Below are 11,448 nucleotides of genomic sequence, written 5' to 3'. Positions count from 1 at the left end.
TTAACCAGGAAATATCTAAATCCTGAAGTAACATTTTGTAATCTGGATATGACTTCTACCAATTAGAGTACATGAACAAAAAGGGAACACAAAAATTAAACTGTAAGACTAAGAGGAGCGATAAATGAAATCAGAGGAGATTTGTGTGGAACACAAACACTTTGTTTGTTTCTTTCAATGTTGTAAATAAAAAACAATGTAATGAACTTTTTTAGTGCTTTTCAAGTGGTATGTTAGTTATGGTATTCTTGCATTCAAATAAATTAACCAGCTGAGAGACCATTGCATTATAACTATGCTCTGAAGTTACTAGTAGAAGAATACATCTTGCATATGTAGTAAATTTATACAAACTAGCTAATAGCACACTAAAATGACGACAGTACACAATTTGTCCTTAACCACATCTGTTGATATTGACATGTTGGAAGAATTTGCTTATCTCCGAACTGCAGAAGGTGGTAAAATTCATCTCGAATTGTTACCAAATCAAGGTCTTCTAATTAAGTAAGTACTGAGTTGGAGAGACAGTAACTGGTGTGCTCTGATTCATGTTGGAATTTCCTTCGTTACTTGAGAAACTAATTTTGCTCCTTGGTTTGTTGCAGCACATGACAAGAATTTATGTTACTTTTTTTAAGGGAAAAAAGACTTGGAAGAATTAGAATCCCTACAGTTTGGAAACAGGCCCTTTGGCCCAACATGTTCACACCAACCCTCTAAAGAGTATCCCACCCAGACCCATTACTCTACATTTACCCCTGACTAATGCACGTAACCTATACATCCCTGAACACTATGGGCAATTTCGTAGGTCAGTTCACCTAAACTGCAAATCTTTGGATTATGGGAAGAAACCGGAGCACTCGCAGTAAACCCACGCAGACACAGGGAGAATGTGCAAACTCCACGCGGACAGTTGTCCGAGGCTGGAATCGAACCCTGGTCCATGGTGCTGTGAGGCAGCAGTGCTAACCACTGAACCGCTGTGCCACCTACTTTTCAAAAGGAAAACAGAACGTGTTAAACCTTTGAGAAGGCGACCAGAAAAGTTTAACTATCTTGTGAAATTAGTGAATAATTTACATTTTTAAACTTTTAAGCTTTTGATTTTGCATGTCCATAAAACATGTAAAAGTTTATAGGTGTCTTCTTTATCTTAAGTTGTTTTTCATCAGTTTTAAAAGCTGTAGAAATTTTGTATGATTTATTGAGTTCATACAGTGATTTATCTTTTTCATTCGGGTAAAATCCAGGGTTTGTATTGATGGTTTGCCACAATGTACCTGAATTAGAGAAGGTGGCAGTTGACCAAGATTGACACTTCTCATCACGGTCCAGAAATTTTCCCAATAAATTAGATTTGATTGTGATATTCCATGTTGGTGAACAGCGTCTGTTAAAAACTAACATTTGAGTACTGAGCAGTAATTAGCACTCCTGTGTTTCAGTACGATATGCACAGTTTGAAAGTAGGAGAGGCTAACAAATGGCAAAAAAAAAATTCCTGACCCCTTGATATTGTTTCTCCTAATTGTCCCACCGGCTAAGTTGCTGACATTGGACTCGGAGTTAGAACTCTGTTTAAGTACCATAGGGTATGGTACAATAAATCTGTCCTTGTACACATCCATGTATGTGTAAATATAAATTCCTGGAACCATGAAGCTTTGGAATTGCAGGTAAGGTGCATTTTCTTCTTGATCACTAAATTTTTTTTTCTTTTGAGAATTTCAGAGGTAAAGAACATTTTCAGTAAGAACTTCCCTGTTGAGATTGTTTTAGTCAATAGGTAGCTTGAGGAATAGTGTGGGGTGAGGGAAATTTTCAATAAAATTGCTTTTGTATTGAAACCAGTTGTACTAACCTACTGTTTCATTTTTACATCTGTACAGTTCAAGTAGCTAGCCTGAACAAACCCAAATAGTATTGGATTTTGAATTGAATTTATCCATATTTTCCAAACAAATGTGATGTATTCAGATTTTTGACTGGCAAAGTAATCCTGGAGCTGTAGTTGGATCAATTGGAAAGTGTTTTCCATCCTACTAACAGGAAGATTTGAAACCTGTATGGGACAGAATAAAGTTGAAGGAAGATTTTAAACTCCTTATAAGACAGACATTTTTATGTAAACTTAATTTTCAAGTTTTTTTTCAATTCTTCACTTTTCATAATTGAATCTCTACTTTCCCCCTTCCTGGACAAATGGCCCTGGACAGAAACTCTATCTTTCTCATCAGCTTTGCAATTAAATGTTGGAAGCAAAGGTCATTGGATGAATTCCTGAACTTGCCATCAGTTAAGGTGCCATCCTGCCAGTTCTCCAATTAGCTGCCTACTAAATTCGGAGGAAGCATTCAATGCGCCAAACAAGCAACACAGATGTGGCAACGGCTCGCCTATGAAAGTCCCCCATAAAGGAGTGAGAGGTAGATCCCTTGTATCTGCAAGCCCCATTCAGTGAGAAGAGGAAAAATAAATAATTAACCTCTCACCACTTAAAAGAAAATTGGAAAATCAGGCCCTATATCTAAATTAAGCTACTGCAAATGTAATCATTTACCCCAAAGTGATTATTTTCTAAACTCTTGGGGTAAGAAAAGGTAAATGGGATTCTAGTAGATGACTCAAATATGGATCTAGCATTGGCATTATTGACATCTAATCATACAATGGTGACAGCATATGGGAAGGTTATTCGGCCCAACATACTAGTTCTCCATGCTAGCTCTCAGCAATAGCAGTTCACTTAGGGCCATTTTCACTATGGCCCTGCAAATGTTTCATTTTGAAATAATTGTCTAATTCTCTTTTAATGCCACCATTGAATCTACCTCCACTGCACTCAGGTAGTACATTCTGGATCCAGCCACTTACTAAATATAGTACCCAGAAATCAATGCAGTACTTAGATTTAGTGTGACACTTGTATTGAGGCTAAAACTCTGTGTTGTACAGGTTTATCATGCTTATCTTGCTTTTGTGATTTGGAGATGCTGGTGTTGGATTGAGGTGTACAAAGTTAAAAATCACACAACACCAGGTTGTAGTCCAACAGGTTAATTGGAAGCACTAGCTTTCGGAGCGACGCTCCTTCATCAGGTGGTTGTCAATCACCTGATGAAGGAGCGTCGCTCCGAAAGCTAGTGCTTCCAATTAACCTGTTGGACTACAACCTGGTGTTGTGTGATTTTTATCTTGCTTTTGTGCTCGATGCCCCTTTTTATAAAGCCTTGAAAATCCTTTATCCTCAATGAACCAATTGATCAAGCCTTATAATGTGCATATATATCCCAGATCCTTCTGCTCCTGCACCCCCCTAAGAATTGAGTGCTTTGTGTTGTATTGCCTCCCCACGTTTTCTTAGCAAATTAATTACTTCATACTTTTCTGCATTAAATTCCATCCACCCCTTGTCTGCCTGTTCCACCATTCTGTCTGATCTTATCACTGACCCCTGAGAAAGTGCACCATAAACTTTCCTGTTGGTTTAAAAACCCCGCCATAAGCCACCAGTCTGTCTCTGTCATTCATCCAATTTTCTAACTTTGCTCACGTCTGTTGAGCAGTACTCATTAAATGTCTTTTGGAAGATAGTGTATAGAAAACCAATTGTATTACACTCATCACCTGATGAAGGAGAGTCACTCTTCAAAACACTTAAATAAGGTAGTTAAACATGATTTCCCTGTAATTAATCTGTGCCAACAATCCTTAATTAACCTATTTTATCCCTAATTATGTTCTGAATTATTTTTGGTAAAACCCTTACCCACCACTGATGGTAAACCAGCCTGAAATTGTTTGCACCCTTTTGAACAAGGGTGTAACATTTGCATTCTTTAATCCTGTGTCATCATTACTGTAAATCCTGTTTTTGGTCCCTAATCAGCCCAACTACTTATTGTACCAACCTTTTATTTTTACATGCCTGTGGAAAGTTTTTTGGATTCCCTTATTTTATGTTTGTCTGTTTCTTCTAATAAATCTCTTTGCTTTTATTTGCTTTTTTCAATTCCCTTCTGAAGCTTCTAAATAAAGTCTGAATTCAATAATTGAATTATCCAGTTGACATCTGATCTTTGCACCTTTTCTCTGCTTCATTTTACTCATTACCATTTTTGTTAGCCCTAGACTTATTTGCCTTGTATTTCATCTGGTGAGAGTGTATTCCTTTACTGTACCTGAGCTATCTACCTTTCCTTTAATTGCACCCTACTTTTGAATTACAGTTTATCCAGTCAATCTTTAAATCTGTTCCAAATAAATTAGAAGCAATCTCTCCCATTAAAATTGTTTCTCCTGCACTCAACAACTCTGACTCTGGAGTGTGATGTAATCTCCGACATCGTGGACTCTGGACTGATGTGTACTGTATTCAAGCCACACTGTGACCAGGGTCTCTTGTTGGGTTAACAGTTTAATATATTGGAGAATTCCTCAAAGTTAAAATTGTTTTGTTTCCTTTAAAAAGGTGTGGTCTGTAGGTTGGTTAATATGGCATTAAAAACTTTTTTTTGAGATTAATGGGGCTGAATGAGAGGAAGTATAAAAGATTTATTGGTTTTGTAGTACTGCACTGTGCAGTTGAAATTAAATATCTCAACTTGCTGTTGTCTGTTGTTGTAGGGGCAGACTTGTGCTGCTTTTTCCCATGTTTAAATGTATTTTGGCAATTTTTGATGTTAAGAATGAAAATTGAATGACTTCTTTGGACAAAGTAATCGCTCCACTTTGACCATTGTGTGTAAAACTTGGCCTGTTATGACATCTCCTTAGTTTGAATTTTGAAAAGTAGTTATGCATACATTATCTTGAGATAAATAGGCTGTGAAGTCTTGCAGTCTATCAAGCTTTCAGTTGTCCAACTGCATTAGTCAAATTGTTTGTGAAATGTGCTAAATATATTAAGATCAGCAGATGGGCAAATTGCCAACTGCAGGGTATTGGTGGAAATTTGAGATGAAGTCATCTTTCTGTCGTGACTGGAGAGGCATAGTCTAATGAGGCTATGGGAGGAGCCTTACTCATAACCAGATGTTATGATGAGATCCTGCGCACGTTTTCTCTACTGTAAAAGCATCGGTTTCTACTTGCACCTTTGCTTTCTAATCAGTGGTTCAAATGGAGCACGTTTGTCTTGTGTTTGATTATGTTGCATGTTTTGATGAATAACCTATCTAGTTCGTGCATGTAGTATCAGATTATGAATGTGAAAGTTATGTACTCTGTTCAATTCCTTCCAGTTGGCAATAGGTAAAAGTTATGTGTTATTGGTGATATGTGTGAGTGTTGAATGTACTGTTGATGTTTACTGTTTTCAAGGAATTCTAGCCCTCCACTGGGCGTTCTTCCGCAAGAGTTCAAACTGCAGCCCAGCAGTCAGACAGCTGACAGGTACCACACGACCTGTTCGTCATGTGCTGTGTTTGTCACCATGTTAACCCATGGGTTTTAAAGATTTTTAAAATGTCTTTATTTTTCCTTTTTTTGTTCACACAATCCATGATTTAAGCATTGCCATACAATGATCATTTTAGTATTACATATTTATCAAAATGCAGACTTTGACATGAGATTATTTCTGTACTTTTTTTGGAAATGTCTGACTTTTTTTTGTAAGTTACTATGAAATGAGTGCTGCAAATGAGCATCTATCACAGTAACAGCTACATGTTATGCATTCCAATGAAGTTGCACCATAGCTTTAAAAAATTGACTAGCTCAAATCGGTGTGCTTTAGTTAGAAAGTATGATTGGTTAAAAATGTTCATACTTCTAAATATGCTTTACTACTCACTACTTGAGGTTGCAATTTGTAACTCATACAAAAATATTTTAGTCACAAACTTGGAATTTGGCTAAACAAAATTACAGAAAAATTAATTTGGATCAAATAATTTATTGAATTTAAAATATTACACAAATAATGACATTTCTATGGATACATTCAAATATTTAGTTAAATTTTAATAACTTGGCATTTTCTTTATGATGGGGTACAGCCAAAGGATTAATAAGTTATTTACAAATGACAGCAATGTGTGGTCAGATGGATAATTTGCTTATTTCATTTGTGTTCCAGACATCACACTGTAACCCGAGGTATTACAAAGGGAGTGAAAGAAGATTTCCGATTAGCTATGGAGCGACAGGTTTCTCGCTGTGGGGAAAATCTAATGGTTGTACTACATAGATTTTGCATCAATGAGAAGATAATATTGCTTCAGACTTTAATGTGACAGATATATCCAAATCTTTTCCTTTTTAGAATATATGGATGTTTTTGTGAATCTGCTGAACTGCACTGCTCATGTCTTTTGTATTGTAAAGTTTGTTATTGGATTTTATTCATGAGTGAGGCTGTCAGAATTGAACTCGATACACAGACTTGAAAGGATGTATTCTAATTCCATGGAAAAAATGTTGAATCCTCAAGTAATCCATTTTATTGAAGGTTTGTATTCATTAAGGCTGGCGATCACAGTACTAAAGGACTAAATATTTCATTCCATTTTTTTGTCCTTGAATTTGTCAGCTTCAAACACTCTGAGCAGGCACAGAATAGCAATATCCAACTATGCAGAGAAAAACTCCCTGTACTCTTCACCCAACACTGTGCGCTTTTCATCTAGCCTTCATTTTCAAAAAAAGCGTCTCCTGCACCATTCTGAAGTTCCTCATTGTTGCACCAAGTTCTTGTAGGATTCTGACTGCCAGAATTTTGCATTATTTGAGGATCTTGCACCCAATCAGAAACTGAGTTGATATTTGCTGAAGTTATTTGACTTGGGTCTCTTGCAACCATCAGAAACAGAAGGCTTTCTTCCTGTTTATGACTAAAGGCGCTATAAAAGGATAATGCTTTAACTTTTTATCCTCTTAACCATGTAGTAATGACTTTTTGTGAACAAGAAATAAGCAGAAACAATTTTAATTTGAGCCTGTCTCACAAAATCTAGCACCTCTTAAATTCAACAGGCCCATAATTTATGGTGCGTCAGTTCCACTTCCAGATTTGTATCGTTTCCAGACTCTAGTATCTGTTGACAAATGTGTTCAGTCAGTAGTCAACAAATTCCAGGCAGAAAACCTCATCCGAAACTATTTCAGTCCAGTGGAGATTAATATATTTACTTTAAAGTTAGTATCCAAAATAAATGACCTTTTTTAAAATTAAAAACTAAATGCTGGAAAAGTTCAGGTCTAGTAGAGACCATGGAGAGAGAAACAGAATTAAACTTTTAACTTTTGGCTCTTTGAAACATTGAACTAGAAATGTTAATTCTGTTTCTCTCTCAACAGATGCTGCCAGACCTGCTGAGTTTCTGTAGCGCTGTTTTTATTTCAGGTTTCCAGTATCCACAGTTTTATTCTCAGATACATGTCCAGTTTGCTTTAAAGTGGAGTGTATTCTGTTCAATGGCCTTAAATGTCAAAGCAGGCTGTCATGGTCTTGGAAAAACAGTGGTGCTTCATGGAATGCAATAAAGATGCAAAAAGAGAAATATTAAGGAATCGTAAACCCAGTGTCTGGAATGGATCTATGTAATACCACATTAAGTGGTAAGTAATGTAGCTCTTCTAACCTGAATAAAATGTTTTTTTTTAAACTTATAATTCATCATGTGCACTTTTCAATGAAATAAATCAGTGAAACATGCTGTTTTGAGTTTGACATGTTACAGTTGATATTTTTAGTTTTATATACTGTACAAATGTTGTTTGTTGCTTACAAAGTCCCAGACGGCCATAGGACTGCTGTCTCATTAAAGATCTTTGTGGTGAGTTTAACCAGAGGGTCACCATGCCTCTAGCAAGGGACAAGGTGGGGCTTTCATGAGAACCTCAACCAGTAGAGGAATTAAACTAAAACCAGAATGGACATCGCTGAAGAAAATCAACAAGTCTAGTAGCATCTGTGGAGAGAAAGCAAATTTAACATTTTGAGTCCAGTGACCCTTATTCTGAACATCTTCAGGATATGAACCTGGATTGTTGATATCACTCTGAACTGTATACCAACCATCCAACTAACTGGGTAACTAATCCTATATATCTTGTTCTATAATCTTACATTTAAATATATCTGTTTGAATGTGTGAAAGATTATTCAAATTATCAACGTTCCTATATACAGTTGAGTTCAATATAACTAGTCAACCTACCACTGCTGACTCTCCTTGGCGATAAGTAATATTAAGACTGAATAAACATTACAAAGAAGTTATCTCACTGGAGAATGCACCACTTGTTCTTTATTTTTGAGTTGAGGTATGACTCATAATCCAAATTGCATCAAATTTTTCTGAATTCCTTATTTGACCTCTTTGGTATTTTTTATTCAGGAGAGCAAGTTTACAGATTTTCACATTTTCAAGATCTTTGAAATCTAAGTTTGTCAATCTGTGGTGTTAAGATAGGATCTCAAAGTCTGCACCAACCAATGCCATCTTCATAATGAAATCAAACAAAAAGAAAGGAAATGGGGCAGTATGCAGCTTGTCTTCATGTGATGATGCTGAAGAATTCAATGGTACCTGTACAACCTCTGGACTTATTGCAAGGCTTTGAAGATATTAAATTGCTGAGATGCTGTATCAGAATAACTACTGATGGATGCTATTGAAAGTTTTCTTGTAATCAACTAATTAAGAGCAAATTGCTTCTAATACTTTAGGCTCTGCTGTATGATGTTCCTGAATTTAAACGTCTGTTAGCAGCATGACCTACCACCCCAAGAACTTGCCTGTTCTTCATGAAGTGTATGATCTACTTCTGCTTTCACTCTGTTGAAGCTCTTGCCAGGTGCTGACAAGGGTGTTATTCTCTTCCAGTTGATGCAGTTACTGAAGCATTTTTATTTTTATTTTTGTGATTTGATTAGTGCTCCACTCCAGTCAACCAGGATGTCCTCGACAAGTCATATCTTGTTGAATAGGCTGAAGAATTGTGTAGGCGAAAGTGAGGACAGATGCTGGAGATCAGAGTCAAGATTAGAGTGGTGCTGGAAAAGCACAGCAGGTCAGGCAGCATCCGAGAAGCAGGAAAATTGGGCAAAAGCCTTTCATCATTCCTGATGAAGGGCTTTTGCCCGAAACATCGATTTTCCTGCTCCTTTGCTGCCTGACCTGCTGTGCTTTTCCAGCACCACTCTAATCTTGAAGAACTGTGTACTCCAAGACAAAACTGCCAGTCCTAAGAGTAAAACTCCAACAAGGCTCTCATCACCATTAGGAAATAGAACATTGAGGACACCGACCACTTCACCCTACCTCGGAAGCACCACCTACAGGAAAGACAATACAGAGATTGACAGCCATACAAGAATCATCAAATGGTGCAAATTGACAGTGTCTTCCAGTGCACTGCCTGGAGATTTAACACCATTGAGACTGTCAAAAAGCTGTGACTCTGTATATGATAATACCAACTGCAGTTCTTTTAACATGTATACAGAACAACTCAATTATCCGATGAGAATGGCGGGGGGAGTATTTTGTTTGGAATACTGATTTTTCGGATAACTGATCTGATCGTAAACAAAGGAAGCCAGACTAACCATAATTAGGTAAAAAAGCATGTTTACAGAGTTTTTAATTTCATTCAGTCGATAAAATGTATACAATCACTGGATATTGCTTAAAAATTCATGGTATTTTACAAATAAAATCACTTGTTGGCCAGAGTTTGACTGAAGTCTGTGAAAGTTTTCACTGACATTTTCCTCGGTTTTATCCCGGTCCTCGACAGCAGCTGGCATTTTGCTGTTCGGTGTCTTCCCGCTGTGCAGACGAACCAAGTGTTGTCCCTCCCTCCTTAGTGACCATTGAGCCCTTAGAGAGAGGGGCGCAAAATATAGGGGGAACACGAGAGAGGGAAGATTTTTTCAGTGACTTCAGTTTCCGTCTTCTCATCAGTTTGTTTTTGGAGGAGTAATGTTCTCCTCATGTTTTCTCCTATCGAGCTTTCCTCCTGTTTATTTTCATGTGTGTTAACTCACTACAATTTGCTCTTCCTTATCAAAAAAGGTTTTACAAAGTTTTCTTGTCAGCTGAAAGATACTGAACTATTTGTTTGGAAACAAAGAGTTGGCATGGGATAACGGGAGGAAAATACAACTGAAACGAAAAGTGCGAGCACATTTTTTTGACTTAACTCTCTGGCGAATGAGCTGAGGGAAAAAGTCGTTGGGTTTGCAAAACAGAGCCAGTCAATGTTGAGAGAGAATCTTGCCCTTAGAGTGCACAGCTCAGACTTGCACCTATGTTGTTGTGTGTTCACAGTCACAAACCTTTATCCTCAGGGAGAATAATTGTTGGAGAGCCTTTATATCAAAAGTATAAGACTTAACTCTAACGTCACATCTTGAGTATATATTTGAAGTTAATTATTTATTAAAGCATACTTGCATCTATATTCCTGTTCAATTTACAAAATGATGTAGTGAATGGATGAGGAATAGAATTTTCCTACTTCAGTCAAAATGCAGGTACAGGGACTTTGAGATCTTGTTCGGATAATCTGAAATTCAAATAATTGATGTTTGGATAACCGAGGTTATTCTATATTCGTAAGACAACGAAGACAGCAGCAGAGATTTTGAATAAATTATGTGCATAACATCCTGGGCATCAGATGGCAAGACTGTAAGACCAATGAAGTGCTCATGAGAACTGGTCAGAGATACCTGTGGGAGTGTGTGACAAAGAGAGGAGACAGGTAGAGTATACTTATTACCTTCTGGCATATCTCACCAGAATAGCAATACAATAGGCACGATCAGATAGAAAAGGAAGACCAAGTTGGTGAAAGAAGACCTGATGTAGTAAATTTAAGGAGGACCTCGAAGAGCAAAACGAAAGTGATTGTCTTGGATCAGGGTTAGCAGTAGAGATTTGCTGACCATTGCCCTGCACAGAATGGAGAAACCAAGTCTAACTAAGTCTTCAAATTTGATTCATCTGTCTATTATATAATTACTAGTTTCCTTTAAATTAGGTCTCTTCTTGAAATTATGACACGCTTCCATACTGATTCTCAAACTTTCTTCTGTCTTCATTCTGCAGAGTAGCCTGTTCTCATTCTAAATTGGAAGCTTGCCGTATCTTTTCACACATTCTATATCCCAGTCACTCTCTCTCTTCCCACTTACTAGCTGGAAGTAATTAAGAGCTTCTGCATCCATGTTTTGTAAATCTCATATTGAAGTAGTATTCATTATTTCTGTGCAATTTTAGTTTTGTGAAGGACATGGGTTCTAGCAAATTAATAGTTCATTAAATTGTCACAGTGACTGCCAACTTGTTCCCTTTTCCTAAATTAAAACAAAGAACTGTGCATGTGGGAGTTCTGAAACAAACAAAACTACTGGAAAAATTCAGCAAGTGTGGCTACATCTGTAGAGAGCAAATAGTTTCAAGTCCAGTAACCCTTCTGATTTAA

The 11,448-nt window shown here is 37.0% G+C and overlaps 1 protein-coding gene across 1 annotated transcript in view; it reads left to right on the top strand.

The window, feature by feature from the left end:
* Positions 1-6,517, top strand: part of ints10 (integrator complex subunit 10) — a 51,306-nt gene extending 44,789 nt beyond the window's left edge. Inside the window, exons 15-17 of the mRNA XM_043673948.1 lie at positions 384-507; positions 5,329-5,400; positions 6,089-6,517. Coding sequence (XP_043529883.1) covers positions 384-507; positions 5,329-5,400; positions 6,089-6,245 — 353 coding nt within the window. The 3' untranslated portion in view covers positions 6,246-6,517. The remainder of the gene's footprint in view (positions 1-383; positions 508-5,328; positions 5,401-6,088) is intronic.
* The last annotated feature ends 4,931 nt before the right edge of the window (positions 6,518-11,448 follow it).

This window comes from Chiloscyllium plagiosum, chromosome 32, assembly GCF_004010195.1.
Source record: "Chiloscyllium plagiosum isolate BGI_BamShark_2017 chromosome 32, ASM401019v2, whole genome shotgun sequence".
Lineage (NCBI taxonomy): Eukaryota > Metazoa > Chordata > Chondrichthyes > Orectolobiformes > Hemiscylliidae > Chiloscyllium > Chiloscyllium plagiosum.
Note: the sequence above shows the minus strand (reverse complement) of the source record. Positions and strands in the feature narration are given on the sequence as shown.